General features: G+C 47.6%; 1 protein-coding gene across 3 annotated transcripts in view; it reads left to right on the top strand.

Moving 5' to 3' along the window:
- Positions 1-17,872, top strand: part of elmo1 (engulfment and cell motility 1 (ced-12 homolog, C. elegans)) — a 330,714-nt gene that overhangs the window by 90,704 nt on the left and 222,138 nt on the right. For all 3 annotated transcript variants that reach the window (XM_038796915.1, XM_038796914.1, XM_038796916.1), the window contains exons 5-6: positions 2,125-2,175; positions 3,766-3,935. In XM_038796915.1, coding sequence (XP_038652843.1) covers positions 2,125-2,175; positions 3,766-3,935 — 221 coding nt within the window. The remainder of the gene's footprint in view (positions 1-2,124; positions 2,176-3,765; positions 3,936-17,872) is intronic.

Raw genomic sequence — 17,872 nt, forward strand, 5'->3', positions numbered from 1 at the left:
AACACCCCCCCCCCCCCCCCCCCCCCCCAAACAGATCAGCCTGGTTATATCCATTATCTGGTCAGGTTCGCTGGGCCCTATAAATTTGGCACCCTGCCCCTTCCCTGCCTTATGGCAGCCAATGCATTGAGAAAGGGTACGCGGCTCCTCTGAACCTGCTGGTATTGCACCGCACTGTGGCCTTTCTGGACTCTTCACTGCAGGTCTCCCATCAGCTCCAGCCAGCGGTTTCAGTGGTGTTTTCCAGAGCAGCCAAGCACACTTTAAACTCTTGTAATTCCAGTAGGCCATCACTTTCTTCTGCTAGTAGGAAGTTATGGCCTGTAGGGGGAGGTCTTTGTGGTGATTAATTGGAACTATTGAAACCAGTACCGAAGTCTGTTCCATAACCACTGAATCCATATTCCACTACCACTGCCCCCAAACCCTCCACTGACTGGAGCTGAACCAGACTGTTTGCAATCTGGTCTCCTGTTTGACCAAAGACTGAGCTTCCTACTCTCGTATTTGCTCCACTGCACCACATTAATAAGAATATAAAAAATGGTGTTTCTACAATGGTTGATTATTGTATTCTTCTATGTGAGACGCTGTTAATTAGCACAGTATCACGGTTTGATGCGATTGAGGCACAGATTGATGTTGCTCCAGATGCCAGTTGATTCTAGTTATCAATTAGGCTGGGCTGTTCCTAATCTTAAGTAATCTTGGCAGCACACGACTGATTAGCGACAGAGACTTGAGGAGAAACCCTTTCATGCAGTTACTGGTTAAGATCTGGAAAGTGCTGACTGAAGATGTGAGATATTTCAGTCGAGGCGTTTAAGAGGGAATTTGATTATTTCATAGTATTTACAGTGCAGAAGAAGGCCATTCGGGCTATCGAGTCTACACATGCCCTTGAAAGAGCACCCTACTTAATCCCACATCCACCAATAACCCAGTAACTCTACCTAACCTTTGGACACGACGGGGCTATTTAGCGTGGCCAATCCATCTGACCCGCACATCTTTGGACTGTGGGAGTAAACACGGAGGAAGCCCACGCACACACGGGGAGGACGTACAGACTCCGCACAGCCAGTGACCCAAGCCGGGAATCTAACCTGAGTCCCTGGCGCTGTGAAGCAACAGTGCTAAACTGTGAAAAGGAAGAATGTGTGCCATTTTGGGGAGAAGATGAGGGAATGACACTAGGTGAATTGCTCTTTCGGAGAAGTGGCACAGATACCAAGATCTGAATGGCCCCGTCCTGTGCTGTAACAATTCTTGTGACAATGTGATTCGTTTCTACAAATAGTTGCTATGACACAGCACAGCTGTGGTATGCTAATGCACCAGACTATGGACTGTAAGCACTTCTCTGAACATTGAGAAATTGCCATTAGACAGCTAGGTATCCAATTCAGGAGCATAGGTATTGACAGAAAGGAAAAAGACAATTTAATTGACCCTTGAATTATAGAAACAGGATGGTTAGATCATAGGAGGAGGCCATTTGGCCGATCTTGTCCATGCCAGCTCTCTGCAAGAGGATCTCAACTGATCCCTCAAGCTTGCCCTTTCCCAGTCGACCTGATTTCAGGTTCTTTTCCAATTCTCTTTTTGAAAGCCACAATTGAACCTGCTTCCAACATCCTATCAGGCAATGTAATCTAATCCTAACCACTCACTGTGTAAAAACAAAAAGGTTTTCCTCATGTGACCATTCTTCTAAAACTGGTAGTGACACAATACAACAATAATGGAATCATGGCAGACGGTCTCTACCAATTAATCTACCAGATCTAGAAATGAGGTGAGCAAAGCCTCCAATCGTGGGGGAACGTTGGGAATTATAGGTCCAGCATTTGGCTTGTGGCCTCCTGTTGATCGCTGGTGTCACGGTGATGATTCACGGTGGTTGGTGAGCTTGCAATTTCCAAAGGGGTGGTGACCTCCGTGGAAGATTCATCAGCGCGATCCCTGGATTGGTTTGGGTTTTTTTTGGATCCATTTTGCTTGTGATCGATTGCGAATGACAAACTGGCAGGCAGGGAAGTAAATAAATTGAACATTTAACGAGTGAGTTACTTGTGAAGTAAACTAAACTCGATATAACTATTTGGATTTCCCTCCCTCCAGAACCGGAATGAAATTAAAAATGGGGCAATCCTTCGATTGGCGGCAACTCCAGTAAGTAGTTTGTGACGCTCACGTTTCTTGATTAACTGAGTTGTTTATTTTGATGTCAGTTTACATTTGGTGATAAAACACTTGCAGCCGATTTAGCTATTGGTACTCTGCGTTATGAACAGTAGTCGTTGCGATGCTGGTGCTGCAGGCAGTGAGTGCCTTGTGATAGAGGCACATGTAGTTCAGCAGGTAGAATCCTCATCCTTTGGAAGTTTGAAGGTTGTGAGTTCAAGTCCTGTTCCAGAGGCTTGAGCAAAAAGTATAGGTTGACATTCCAGTGCAGGACTGAGGGAGTGCTGCACTGTCAGAGGTGCCAGCTTTCACGTGAGGCATTAAATGGGGCCCCATCTGTCCTCTCAAGATCCTGCTGCACTATTTCAAACATGCGCACGGTGGCGTGCCGCAGCGGCCGCGCCGTGCCACATGGCGGCGGCTGCTCGTGGACCCAGACGGTGAAATAATGCCTGCCCCCCCCCCCGTCCCGAATAATTTCCACCTGCCCCGCGGATCGGTCCTCCCCCGACTGTGGCGGCTCTGCACTGAGTCCGCAGCCGCCACGCTGAGTTCCTGGCAGATTAGATCATGAGAGACCCTCGCCATAGGGAACTCGGCCGGTCAGGCCTTAAGCAATGTCCTGAGGCTGTTGGTACGTGGTGCGGGGTGTGCCGCTTTGGAGGGGGCAAAGCATCGCGAATTGCACCGGAAGTGTCAGCCTACATTTTGTGCTGAAGTCTCTGAAGTGGGCCTTTACCACAAACTTCTGACTCTTGAGGCGAGAACACTAACTGCTGACCCATGGTCACACTGAGGTGGATGGTTTTGGGGGGAGTGGTGTGTGAGAGACATTGGCCATTTCCCATGCCTATCCATGTCCTTGATTGGCCAGTCAGTGTCCATGGCAGGTAGTGGGGAGAAGATCAACTAGGTCTTCCATTCCCCGTTACCAATTGTTCAAACCCTCCACCACCGATGAACAGCGACAGCCGTGTGCACCATCAACAAGATGCACTGCAGTAACTCACCAAGGTTCCTCAATTAGTACCTTCCAAACCCACAACTGCTACCAACGAGAAGGGCAGAGTAGCAGATACCTGGGAACCCCACCACCTGGAGGTTCCTCTCCAAGCCATTCAACACCCTTGGAAATATATTGCCGTTCCTTCACTGTCGCTGGAGCAACATCCTGGAACTCCCTCCCTAACAGCACGGTGGGTGTACCTACACCACAAGGACTGCAGTGGTTCAAGAAGGCAGCTCACCACCACGTTCTGAAGGGCAACTAGGGATGGGAAATAAATGCTGGCCTAACCAACGACGCCCACATCCTGCAAATTAATTTCAAAAAAGGTATGACCCTTTGGTCAAGATGAGATAGATTTTGGCTTGCTGTTTGAATAAGCTTCCAATTCTCTCTATGGTTCAGACATGAATAATGATTCTTTGAGTTTGGTACTGGGAGGCTGTCAATTCCCATGGTTTCCATGCCCCATTTCATGTCCAGTTCACTCGGGAGATGAGTAAAGAAATTGTCTTTTTGTTCCGAGTCGGTTTTCTGGCATGTTCGTTTTGGCATGTTTTTTTTAAATCTAGGCTCAAACTGCACAGGGGCTGCACGAGAGGATTCAGTCGTCCAGCATGGATGCCCGGTTAGAAGCACTGAAAGACTTGGCTAAACATTCCCGTGACATCACCTTCGCTCAGGAGTTCATCAACCTCGATGGTATCTCCCTCCTAACTCAGATGGTGGAAAGTGGATCTGAGTAAGTATTTACATACTGTAGCGTAGTTTTGAGGTACAATTCAAATAAGCATATAGGTGGGAAGAACGAAGTTCAGAGGATACATAAAGGTTTATTATCATGATGATCGGAGAGCCGGAGTTGGGATGGGGAGAGGTGGGAGGAGTTACCTCTCGGGAGTTGCCCTGGAAGTTAAGGTATCAAATCATGGGAGGCAATTTAGAAAATAGTTGGACTTCAGGTTTGCAATTTTAGTTTTGCAGTCTGAATGGTTTTGAAAAAAAATTCATTTCTTGTGTGCCTCTGGCAAGATCAGCATTTATTTGCCATCCCTAGTCGCCTTGATAGAGTTGCTTAACCACTAAAGAGGATGGTTAAGAATCACCCACATTGATGGGGTCTAGAGTCAGATATAGGCCAAACTGGATAAGGGCACAGATTTCCTACCAGTCAAAATTTTTAAGACAACCTGACAACCTTTTATTTCTGATTTCCAGATTCTGAAGTTTTTTGATTTTGTGTTGAGCGTTTGACAGCATTTTTAAACTCTGGAAACTGAATTCATACTTGACACAACGGCAGAATATCGCAGTTGCTGGAAATCGGCGGGGGGGGGGGGGGGGGGGGGTGCGGGGAGAAGGAAATACGGGTGGCAGGGTGGCACAGTGGTTAGCACTGCTTCATCACAGTGCCAGGAACCCAGGTATTCTCCCCGTGTCTGCGTGGGTTTCCTCCAGGTGCTCCATTTTCGTCCCGTAGTCCAAAGATGTACAGGTTAGGTGGATCGGCCATACTAAATTGCCCCTTAGTGTCCAAAGATGTACAGGTTCGGTGGGGTTATGTGGATACGGATAGAGCAAGGCAATCGGAGGGGCAGCACGGTAGCCTAGTGGTTAGCACAACCGCATCACGGCGCTGAGGTCCCAGGTTCGATCCCGGCTCTGGGTCACTGTCCATGTGGAGTTTGCACATTCTCCCCGTGTCTGCGTGGGTTTCGCCCCCACGACCCAAAGTGGTGCAGGGTAGGTGGATTGGCCACGCTAAATTGCCCCTTAATTGGAAAAAATAATTGGGTAATCTAAATTTTTAAAAAAAAAGAGCAAGGCAATCGGCGTAGGTAGGGTCAGTGCAGACTCGATGGACTGAATGGCCTCCTTCTGCACTTTCGGAATCCAATACCAGCTACACATGGTAACATCTGTGAAGAGAAAAAAATGACGTAATATTTTAGGTTGGTGGCCTTTCATCAGAACACTTAAAACATTCAGCCACATTGGGTGGATTTGAACCCCTGCTCTCTGGATTATTATTCCAGTAACATAATCACCACATGACTGGGTAGACTTGGTGTTCTTTTTCCAGCAGGCAGCAGCTGAAATGCTTTTGCTACAAAGATTTTGTTACAGATTCCCTGGAGCCTGTCGGAGCAGTCAGTCAGTGATTGTAGCATCAACAATTCCTTCCTCCTCAGTGGTTAAAGCCACAGACTATTAATGATGGTAGTTGTGTTTTAAATAACCTTCACCAAATGGGATTCTAACCACGTGAAAGACAATGTTGACACCTCCAGAGAAATTGAAAATTCAAAAGCTTTTAACTTTTTTGTTGAAAATGTCATTTATATAAAATATCTGACTTGTAAAGAATGATCAAATGTGTTAGATCTGTGCTGAACGGGGTGAGCACACAGTGCTGTCTGCTTTTTTGGAGGTGGGATGTTGCTGGAGACTGGTCATGAAGGAAGTGCTGAAGTGCTATGAATGAAAGTCGCAACTGCCTCATTTGTATTTCAGGGAAAATTCACTCGTTTCGCACTTACAACGGCAAACCACTCTGGAAGCCGGAGTGTCAGTCACAGTATCAACTCCTGTGTTGTAACCCTGTCTCTGGTGTAAGGTAGCACCTTTAGGTGTAACTCTCTGGAGAGAGTGTGGGGCCAATCGTATCCCGGTTAGCTTAATGCAGCCCATAATCAACATTGTGGCATTCCGTAGCCAATGCCAGGACTGGTTAATGCCGTTAGTTAGGGTCGTAGAGGTTTACGGTCTGCAGTTTCCCAGTGTTGGCCCCAACACTAATCAGCACTGACATGGTATCTCAAGCGCCAATGGGTACCATCACCAGATGTTAATAAGTACCATGTGTTATATTCCAGAAAGCCAGTAGGTGAAAGGTAGAACTGGATCCAATCTTCACACACTTCAATAAGCTTTTGTTTAGGGTTGCACGTTACAGGCAGGCATCTAACCCGGCAGACACAGTCTCAGTCTGTGTCTATTTATAGGAATGCGTGTCATTGCCTGCCACCTGTCTGCAATTAAATGCAATTAATTTACAAATAATGCTCAACACAAATAGAAAATGATTACCAATCTGATTCATTACTACCCCAGGCTGTGGTCTAGGTAATTTGTGTGTTTACTTGGAGTCCTGAAATGCTGTTGGAGGAGCTCCTACCACCACAGAATGTGGACGGGAGTAAACCCTTACAGGTGGGAGGGAGAACGCTTTGTCATTGTGGCTCTTTGATGCCAGTGTTGAAACTACAATGGAACTGCGAGAATGTCTGGAAAGGTGAGCCCTCCTATCTTAGCCACCTAAACTTGACCTGGACCTTCTGTGGGGCAAGAGCTATAAAATACTTTACCAATTCCTGAATATTTTTGGAACAATTGCCACACTTGTAGCTTCATGTGGAGATTACTTGATTCTTGCGATTAATTAGTCCCTGTCTTCAATTGTGTGTGCGCAGAATGGGTGGTGGGGTTAGTTTCTGCGCAATAGAGGTGTATTCTTTTGACAGAGAGCACATGAAATGTGGAACTCTCTTGGGCCATAGATGCTAATATTTGGCCAACTGTTAAGGTGTCAAAGGCCCTGGACTAACCAAACCAATTTTGTACAGCTCGGAGTGAAGGGGACGAGAAAAAGTGTCTAAACATTTTACCACCACTAACTTTCATGTTAACCCGCTGGCACGGAGTTAAACTCATGCCAAGGCAACCTTTATTCTTTCATGGGATGTGGGTGCGTTGGCAAAGCTAACATTTGTTGTCCATCCCTAATTGCCCGTGAACTGAGTGGCTTGCTCAGCCATTTTGGGGAGCATTTAAAAGTCAGCTACATTGCTCTGGATCTGGAGATTTGTGTATGCCAGACCGCATAAGGACTGCAAGTTTCCATCCCTAAAGGGCATAAGTGAACCAGATGGGCTTTTGCCACAATCAATGATAGTTTTGTGGTCACCATTCCTATGACTAGCTTTTATATTCCGGATTCTCGTAATTGAATTTAATTTCCACCAGCTGGGAACTCGGGTCTGAAGTCCATTCGACTATGCCTCTGGATTACTAGTCCAGTGGCATTACCACTACGTCACCATTTCCGCTGGAGATGCTGGAATCATTCAATATGCTCAATGTTGGAGTGATAAGATGCTGAGAACATAGTACTGACAAATCCTAGGTCAGGGATTCTCAACCTTCTTTGAGCTCTCCTCATTCCCTCCTTTGTTGTCGAAATTCTATGTACCCCCTGCAGCAAAAGTTAGTTACACAATGAAACCTAGATATTATTGTTTTACTGAATATGAAACTTGTTACTCGCGTTGAGCAACAATTCTGACCAGATGTGGAGATATCATCAACTTTTTAAAATATAAATTTACAGTAGAAACATAGAAACAGAGAACAAACAGTGCAGAAGGAGGCCATTCGGCCCATTGAGTCTGCACCGACCCACTTAAGCCCACACCTCCACCCTATCCCCGTAACCCCTCTTAAACCTTTTTTGGTCAATAAGGGCAATTTATCATGGCCAATCCACCTAACCTGCACGTCTTTGGACTGTGGGAGGAAACCGGAGCACCCAGAGGAAACCCACGCAGACATGGGGAGAGCGTGCAGACTCCACACAGACAGTGACCCAGCCGGGAATTGAACTTGGGACCCTGGCTCTGTGAAGCCACAGTGCTATCCACTTGTGCTACCATGCTGCCCAATTAATTTTTTCCAATTAAGGGGCAATTTAATGTGGCCAACCCATCGACCTTGCACGTCTTTGGGTTGTGGGGGCAAAACCCAGGCAAACTCGGGGAGAATGTGCAAACTCCACACGGACAGTGACCCAGAGCCAGGATCAAACCTGGGACTGTGGCACTGTAAGGCAGCAGTGCCAATCACTGTGCCACCGTTCTGCCACTATCATCCACAGGCACATGCACAATTCATGGTCAATATACATTCTGGCTAGATACTCTGTATTCATTGATGACATTGCTGAAAATCCAGCTTCACACATGCAGCGTGTACTATTGAATAATCAGTTCGTTGACACCAATGCCCGATCAAAACCTCTACCTCTGCATCTGCTGATAATTCAAACAAAAAGATTGACTCCTGCCATCACAAAGCATGGGGTGGTGGGAGAGGGACAAGGGTGGTGGCAGATGATGGGAAGACCACTTAGGGGAGAACGGTAACAAATCACTCACTCAAAATAACAGTCGGCCCACATCTTCCAGTTTGCGGATAGTCCGAGACCGGAGATACCCTGAAGATAACGTGACCTCTTGGACATCCTGACGTGCACACATCCCTGGTCCGTACGCAGGAAGTTTAAACTTCTCGTTGCCTGTTTTGCCCTGCTTGGATTGACCCATGCCTGGCCAGAGCCATGCAGAGTTGAGCTGGTTGCTCTGTGCTTATCCTGGGTTTTGCACGGACGTACTGAAGAGCAATTCATAACCAGTGTAAAACCAGCGAAACTCATTCAGCTGGAGGATCAAAGAACTCCAGAACCCACAACGTTCACGCCCCCCCCCCCAACCCGGACACAGTGCTTATCACCACCCCCTCGCACTTACCCCACGCCTAGTGCTCACCCTGTTGCTCACCTTGGACAGTACTGATCACCCGCCTGAACATGGCCTACACCCTCCCATACCCTTTCTCCCAACTCAAATTCGTGGTGGGTAAGGGAGACAGGAGATCACTGTAGGGGTGAAAAGGGGTGCGATAAGGGAGACAGCCGAACACTATAGGGGTGAGGGAAGGGGGTGGATATTACTGGGGGTGTGGGGAGATTTACACTGCCAGTGAGGTGAGGCTGTGCGGTTTTTCAGGTTGGTGGTTCCAGACAATCTCAAACCAATGAGCTGTTCTCTCCGTCTCAATGCGTTCATTTTAAGATTTGCAAGTAATTTGAAGTAGAAATGCTTGGCCATTGGATATTTAATAATTGTAGATACTGAAAATCACATTTTCTGTTGTGAAGCACAGCTAGAAATGCCAAATGTAACACAAGCTTTGGGACATTTAAACTCTTACATCCCAGATTGTGGCAGCTAGTGCAGTTTTTTTTTTAAAAAGGCCCCTCCCGCGCTCTGCTGAGGCTTCCCTGGTTTTCTGTGATGGCAGCTTCAGGGAGCAGCTGAATCGAAAGCCTGGCCTTACATAAACAATGCTGGCAGGTAAGGATGTACTTTTTCCTGTTATTAGCTTCAGCTGGAACTGTTCTGATGCTATTGGAAGATTTGCACCTTTATTATTGGACCCTAAACAGTGAACAACAGTAAAGATATTGCCAGCAGTTCCTTTTTGGCTTGGAAGTTTGTAAATGAATTGCTGGTTCACGAGATTAGAGGTGAGAGGTTAGCTTAGAATGGTGCTGACTTTGGTGGCTGCTGATTCACCAGTAAAAGCTTAGGCCTCTTGGACCGTGCGCCCCACTGGCTGGAGGTTTGGTTTAGATCAGGACGAGAGCAGAGGCCGGGGTGGAGGTTTGACTCGGGGTTGTTGGCGGATGGAGGTTTTTGTGATAAGGTGTGGGCGGCGATTAACGAGTACGTGGAGTTGAATCAGAATGGGGAGATGTTGGTGGACATTTTGGAAGCACTGAAGGCAGTGGTCCAGGGGGGAAATTATTTTGTTTAAGACCCGTGCGGATAGGGAAAGGAGGGAGGAACATGACCGTTTAGTGAGTGAGATAGTGGAGATGGACAGGGAATATTCGAGGTGCCCACCGTGCAGGAGGAAAAAGTTGCAGGGACCGCTTGACAGGCTGACAACAGGGAGGGCGGTAGGGCAACTGCGTAGGGCAAGGGGGGTGCAATACGAGTATGGGGAGAAGGCGAGCCACATGCAGGCGCACCAGCTGGGGAGGCAGGCTGCGTCCAAGGAAATATTGAAGATACGGACTGGGGCTGGGCATGTGGTGTCAGGGAAGATAAATGAGGCATTTAGGGAGTACTATCAGGGACTTTGAGGCGCACCCGGAAGGAGAGAAGGGGGACATGGGGCGGTTTCTGGACAAGCTGCAATTTCCCCAGGTGGAGGAAGCAAAGAGACAGGCATTGGAGGAGCCCCTGGGACTGAGGGAGGTGCTGGATAGTGGTATGAAATCGGGGAAGACCCCTGGGCTGGATGGGTACCCGGCGGAATTCTATAAGGAATTTGCACCTTTATCTGTTGGGGGCATTTAATGAAGCACTGGAGAAGGGGGAGTTTCCGGAGACGATGAAGCAGGCAGTAATTACACTAATTCTGAAGGACCCGGTGGAATGTGGGTCGTATAGTCCCATATAGGACAGCACGATAGCATAGTGGTACAGCTCCAGGTCCCAGGTTCGATTCCTGGCTTGGGTCACTGTCTGTGCGGAGTCTGCACGTTCTCCCCCTGTCTGCGTGGGTTTCTTCTGGGTGCTCCGGTTTCCTCCCACAGTTCAAAGATGTGCAGGTTAGGTGGATTGCCCATGCTAAATTGTCCTTAGTGTCCAAAAAGGTTAGGTGGGGTTATTGGGTTACGGGGATAGGGTGTGGGCTTAAGCAGCGTGCCCTTTCCAAGGGCCATTGCAGACTCGATGGGCCAAATGGCCTCCTTCTGCACTGTAAAATCTATGGTCTATGATCACTATTGAACACCGGTGTGAAAGTATTGGCTAAGTTGTTGGCGGGGAGGATGGAGGAGTGTGTCCCTGGGGTGGTGGTAGAAGATCAAACAGGCTTCCTGAAGGGCAGGCAACTCGCGAGTAATATAAGACGGCTGTTGAATATGGTGATGAGCCTGATACGTTTAAGGTGGTGCACAGGGTGCAAATGACTTGGGCGAGAATGAGTGGGTTCTTCCAGGCGATAGCAGATGAGTGTGAAAGGTGTGGGCGGGGTCAGCGAACATGTTTTGGGGTTGCAAAAAATGGAGAAGATTCTGGGCAGGAGTGTTTGCAGTCTTAGCCAGGATAGTGGAGGAGGAGATGGACCCAGATTCTCTGGTGGCGATATTTGGGGTCTCCGAGAAGCCGGAGCTCCTAGAGAGGAGGAAGGCCGATGTCTTGGCCTTCGCCCCTCTGATTGCATGGTGGCGAATTTTGCTGGAGTGGTGGTCGGCATCGCCACCGGTGGTAGCGGCTTGGTCTGTACGACTTCCTGCGATTAGAGAAGATAAAGTATGAGTTAAGGGGTTCTTCAGCGGGGTTTGAAGAAAGGTGGGGGATGTTTGTGACCATGTTTGAGGGGCTGTTCGTCGAGGGGAACGGGGGTGAATAAGGTGAAAAATCTGTACAGACTGTATAGTTGATTGCTGGGAAGCATGTTTCCTGGGCTGTTTATTCGCTGCAACCTGTTTTGATACATGTTTGTAATAAAATACATTTTACAAAAAGTAAAAGCTCAGGCAATGGAAGGGCTATATTGATGGGTGTTTTAAATTAGTGACCGCCCTTTGAGGACAGAGATGAAGAGGGTTTTTCTCTCTGAGGGTTGTGAGACTTTGGAACTCTTTGCCTTAGATGGGGGTGGGGTGAATACATTTTTTTTAAAGGCAGAGGTAGATAGATTCTTGTCAGGCAAGGGAATCAGTGGGTATCGGGGATAGATGGAAGAGTGGAACTCAACGCAAACAGATCAGCCATGGTCTTATTGAATGGTGGAACAGGCTTGAGGGGCCGAATGGCCTCTTCCTGCTGCTAATTCATATGGTCACATGTTTCTTGTGAGTGTCAAGTGTGTGTGTATTTGGGAGATAGTTCTACCTCTGTTTCAGGAGCGAAATAGAAAGTCTTGCCATCGTACCACAAGGAAGCAGCGCTTTGGAATTTATTTGAGTTCTGCAGTCCTGTTCACTGAATGTGTAGCTACTTGCATTAGCTACTTGCATTTGGAGGGGTGGTGAAAATGTACTAAACGTTTGAAAGATTTTAAAGATGCCCTTTTTCCTCTTTGATCGGTACCTCCTGGTTAAGAGATTGTTTGCTGCAGGTGATCTGGCATCATGGCGCCATCGTCATCAGTGATAACATGTTCAGCTTCTCAGTCTTGTCCTCTGATTAAACTTTCTCTTCGCCTCACGACATAAACCGAGGTGAGGGTGGGATGTTTCAGGACTTGTATTGGGGGTGGGAATCGGGAGCAGTGTCAGGATTTGAAATGGAGAAAGTGATAACCCACCTCAACTGGGTTTGGTGCTTGGCTGGTTAACCTGGGTGCGAAGGTGCATGTACTGAGCTACGTACAGATTGGTTATCGTACTGTAACATGTTGGTGCACTCGTGTGACTCCTACTTTGGTCTGTTCTTCAAGGACGGATGGATGTCTTTGATGAGATTGCAATGCATTTTGTCCACAGAGGAAGCTAAATTTTGGGAGGTTTGGGTGTCTGAATCTTCAAGAGAGTTCTTATGTGCTCAGCTCGGCGTTTTTGTGATTTTGGAGGGGCTGGGGTAATTGTGGAAGAGAAGGATATTAAGTAATTCAAATAAAAGTATAGATTTGATCTTGTGTAACAGATATACAAACTTGCACATTCTAATGGGTTTCTGCCCAGCTCACTAAATAAAATGGGACTATTTCAGGTTTATTTGGAAGATATTGGTGGCTGGGTGGATACCTTGTAGCAGTTTTTTAATGTGAAGGAACAGTGTGTAGCACTCGGGTGCTGTGTCCCACTGTTACAGAAGGTGCGTCACTTATTGCGATCCCCCTTTGTTCAGCTATTCTCCTATCTGGCCAGAATTGCTGTGTGCTGATCTCTAACCCAACAATGAGCAGTGAATAACTAATTCGAATCCCTCCGTTGCAGAAGGAAGCCATTCGGCCCATCAAGTCTGCATCGACCCTCCGAAAGAGCACACTACCCAAATACAGATCCCTAACCTTGACCAGCCCCACTTCCCTCCGCCTCCACCTCCTGTATACACTATCCATCTGGCCTGGCTGAAACTCATGATTCTCACACAGCGGCGTTAGCACCGACATCCCTTCCACCCTAAAAATGCCCCCTCAACTGATTCCATATCTTCACTGTGGACTGCACCACCGGGCTCCTTGAATACCTACTCGGAGTCATTGGCAACGCTGCCGTCACCATAGCCCTCAAACTAGACCGAATACTGTATCGTGGGCATCATGATAGCACAGTGGTTAGCACTGCTGCCTTACAGAACCAGGGACCTGGGTTTAATTCCAGCCTTGGGCCACCCTCTGTGGAGTTTGCACATTCTCCCCGTGTCTGCGTGGGTTTCCTCCGGGTGCTCCGGTTTCATCCCACATTCCAAAGATGTGCAGGTTAGGTGGGTTGGCCCTGTTAAAATTACCCCTTTGTGTTCAAAGGTTATGTGGGGTTGCGGGAAGAGGGTGGCGGCGTGGGCCTAGAGTAGGGCGCTCAAGGATCGGTGCAGATTCAATGAGCTGAATGACCTCCTCCTGCACTGTAGGGAATCTATGATTCTAACACTCACCCAAGGTCGGAATTAAATCCGGGTCCCTGGCACTGTGAGGCAGCAGTGCTAACCACTGTGCCACTGTTCCATCTCAAATTATTCGACAAAAACCAAACTACTGCAGTTGCTGGAAATCTGAAATAAAAAACATAAATGCTGGAAATACTCAGCTGCCAGGTAGTATCTGTGGACATTAACAGAGTTAATGTTTCAAGTGAACGATGGCTCTTCCATCAGACCTGAAGAAAGATGAATATGTAATGTGTTTTAGTGTAAGTGAAGGGGAGGAGGGAGAAGAAAATGGGGATGGCCTGTGATAGGGTGGAGGGATAAGGGCAAGAGAGATTCAGTGACATTAGGTGTCATGGCAGAAAAGCCAAAAGAGCCCCAATGACGTGAAGAGACAAAAGGGTGTGCCTGGAAGAGGTGTGAATGCTGGGGTAGCAGCTGTCCTGAATGCAACGTGAGGGAATAAAGAAAGAAAGGTGAAAAAGAGAGCCAGCAAAATAAAAAGAAACAAATTGGAGGCAGAGCAATGATCCAAAATTCCCAAACTCCCGCTGAATTGCCCGTTCAGAAAATGAGATGTATTTCCTAAAGCTTGTATTGAACTTCATTGAAACACTGCTGCAGGCGAAAAGGCCAGGGTGGGGGCAAGGTAGCGAACTGAAATAGCAACGGGTCATGCTTACAGACTGAATTGCCCCTCAAAGCGGGCATCCAGTTTGCATTTGATCGTCCCAGTGTCGCAGAGACCATGCACAGTATGAACAATGAGCACAGTAATCTAAACTGAAGGAAATACAAATAAATCACTGTTTGTTTTTCGGACTAGTTGTCCTACTCTGGGGCCTCAAATGCAAAGGGAGCATCCAGTTGCAAGGGAAAATGAGATCACATGACTTGCAGCAACTTCCTCATGACTGCACTTTGCTTAGAGGGAGAAGTGACGCCAGTTTCCTTCCCTTTTGTCTGACTCAGGCAGAAGTAGAACCATTTGTGTTTGGGGATGGTGGTGAAGGTGGTTAAGGTTAATTTTAGTTGTAGCTTTCAAGTCCCATCCTCGTATTTTAAATGCTCTTGTGTCGTCATAGATTTGTTCTCTTTTGGTAATTTTCTTAACGGTGGGACGAATAAAGGAATTTGTTAACAGTCTAACAGATGGATAATCTGCACAAGTTGAGATGTGCTGTGCCAAAGTTAACAGTTGCAGCTATAGAAAGGTTGCAGGGGTTTTCAAAATTGAAGTATGCAGCGAACGACTATCCTCATGAGGCAAATAAGTTAAGTTAAATAAGTTAAATCATGGAGGCCCATTCCACCCCATTTTAGTACTTGTGGCCCTTAATAAGGACCCCCCCCCCCCCCCCCCCCCCCCCCCCCCCCCCCGTGTGTTGAGGGAAATGATAGGCAACCAGCGAATGATATTTTCCGACTCGATTTAGTCGACTATTCTGTCCTCTAATAAAAGACTCAAAATGATTGCTATATTTGCTGGCAACACAAAAATAGGTCGGAACTTAAGTTGTGAAGAGGATATAAAATAAGGAGTCTGCAAAGGGTTATAGATAGGTTAATTGAACGGACAAAGATTTGGCAGGTGAAGTGCAATATGGGAAAATGTGAACTCGTCCACTATGGCAGGAAAAAAGAAAAGTGCAGAGGAATCTGGGTGTCCTGGTTACATGAATCACATAACATCAGTATGCAGGTACAGCAAGTGATTGGGAACGCAAGTGGAAGGTTGACATTTATTGCAAGTGGAATGTAATATCAAATTAGGGAGGTTTTACTGCAGTTGTACAAGGTGTTTGTGAGACCAGGGGAGGAATTCCCCCCCCCACGCCAGGTGGGAGAATCGCCGGGGCGCCGAGCAAGTCCTACCACGCCGCCCTGGCACCCGCACGCGATTCCCCCCCCTCCCCCCCCCCCCCCCCCCAAAACCGGCGCGGCGAGATTCACAGCTGACCACTGGGAGAATCGCTGCTTGCCGTTTTTAACGGGCGAGCAGCGATTCTCTGGCCCGAATGGGCCGAGAGGCCTGCCCAGCACGACAGGTTCCTGCCGGCGCCGTCCACACCTGGTCGGTGCCGGCGGGAACAGCGCGGGAACGCTGTGGGGGGGGTGGGGGGGCGGCCTGTGGGAGGGGGGTTCTTGCACCTGGGGGGGCCCGTGATTGGTGCCCACTGATCGGCGGGCCGGCGTCTCTGAAGGAGGGCCTCCTTTCCTCCGCCACCCCACAAGATCCATCCGACATCTTCTTGCGGGGTGGCTGCAGGGAGGACGGCAACTGCGCATGCGCCGGTTGGGTCATTTACGTGGCGCCGGCCACATAATTTACGCAGCGCCGCTTTTACTCAACGCCAAGGCCCGGCGCGCGTAAATGCGCGGCGCCTCTCCTAGCCCCCCCGGGGGTGGAAAAATAGGGGGCGGAGAGCGCCCACTGACGCCGGAGTGAAACACTCCGGGTTTCACTCCGGCGTTGGGACTTAGAGCGAGATTCTCCGCAAATGCGGAGAATCGTAAAGGCTGCCGTGGGACAGGCCGTGGGACAGGCCGTGGCCCACGGCAGCCTTCACGCCCACTTCCGGGGCCGATTCTCCCCCCCCGGGTGGGGCTAGGAGCGCGGCCCCGTGCGTCACGGCGGTGGATTCAGGATCATAGAATATTCTTTTGGCTGAGTTCGATAGATTCTTGACTGACAAGGGAGCCAAAGGATATAGCGGGTAGACGGGAAAGTAGAGACCACAATCAGATCAGACATCACCTTATCAAATGGTGAAACAGGCTGGAGATGCTGACTGGCCTACGCCTCCGAATTCACATGTTCGTTTGGCACTTAGCCCCTGTCCAGATCTTCCCAAACCCATACAAATACATGTTGGTGAAATGAGTCATTTGCACCTTAGCATACGATTGCACTGTTTATCAGAAAGCGTAACAGGAACCAGTTGAACAAAAAGAAAAGGGAGACTGTGTTATGGTTTCTGATTTGTAGTATGGAAGTAGTGATCAGTCATTTCACTCTGGAGTGATAACATCTGACTCATTGTTCAATGTCCTGAGAGTTCATAAAAGCAGTGTGTTAGGATTACAGCTGACCACTCCAGTTGAGGAGATGGGCTGAACAGCCTCCCTGCAAGTTGTAATTTCTATGATCCAGCTGGAGCAGAAACTGCAGGTCTAGTTGTTAAAAAGAAAATCACACCTCAATCGGCCTGTGATCATTGGAGACAAGTGAACCAATAACATATTAATAACTATAAATTTGGACAGTTTTCAATTTTGAGTATTGATAGATTGTGGCATGTTCAATCCGGTCATGACCTGAGGTGTAGATACATGCCCTGACCAGCAGGGTAGCACCAAGAGCAAAAGGCAAGGTTGCTTTGTCTCCTTATAGTCTGGGAAACGGTTCGCAACATTTTCAGTAACACGACACACTTCAATGAGACAAACAATTCCACGGCACACCCACTTTCAGCTGAATCGATTGCTCATCAATGCCGCAACAATGTAACAAACTGACAGTGGCCAATCACATAGAAGGGACGGGGTCACCTGGTGTCCCCTCCATGGAGATGGAACATCGGCATCTGCTACATTTTTGTCAGGTTCCGTGCGGATGCTTGCCGCTTCAGGCCTCTCAAAAAGAAAAATTTGGTAAGGCGTTACCACAGCTATGAAGAAATCTCAAATTATATTTATTTACATACATTTTTTAAAATGCCCGTCTTAAATTAAGAATAATTGAATTAACCAAAGCCATGGTGAGGAGAAAGAGGAAATATTACAAACCGTGACTTGCAAATTAAATCAACAAAAGGTGTTGCATTCGAAAATGAGAGAGAAAGAAAAAGATTTTGATGGATCAGAAATTGACCTGAACTGTTCAATTACACTTGTTAATTAAAAGAAAACTGCCAAAATCCATGCTGGCCTTTGAGCAGGAAAAAACAGCAAGTGACTTCCAGAAAACCTGCTCACCACAAACTAAATATAATCTGTCATTAGAATTTGGAGGAACAGGATGCCTTATGGCTAAAACCGTACAAGATTGCAATTTCATTTATTAATTACAAACAGTGGCTGAATTAATGGGGTCATATCTGTTTACTATAAATGCAATCCCACTTTTTATTTCTGGTATTATTCACTGCAGTAGGTATTAAGAAATGAGTTGACAGCCATTTGTCTGTGCAGCAGATCTCCTCCTGAGATCTGTAACAGGGGACGCAGCCTCCTT

This window comes from Scyliorhinus canicula, chromosome 5 (assembly GCF_902713615.1).
Source record: "Scyliorhinus canicula chromosome 5, sScyCan1.1, whole genome shotgun sequence".
Taxonomy (NCBI): Eukaryota; Metazoa; Chordata; class Chondrichthyes; order Carcharhiniformes; family Scyliorhinidae; genus Scyliorhinus; species Scyliorhinus canicula.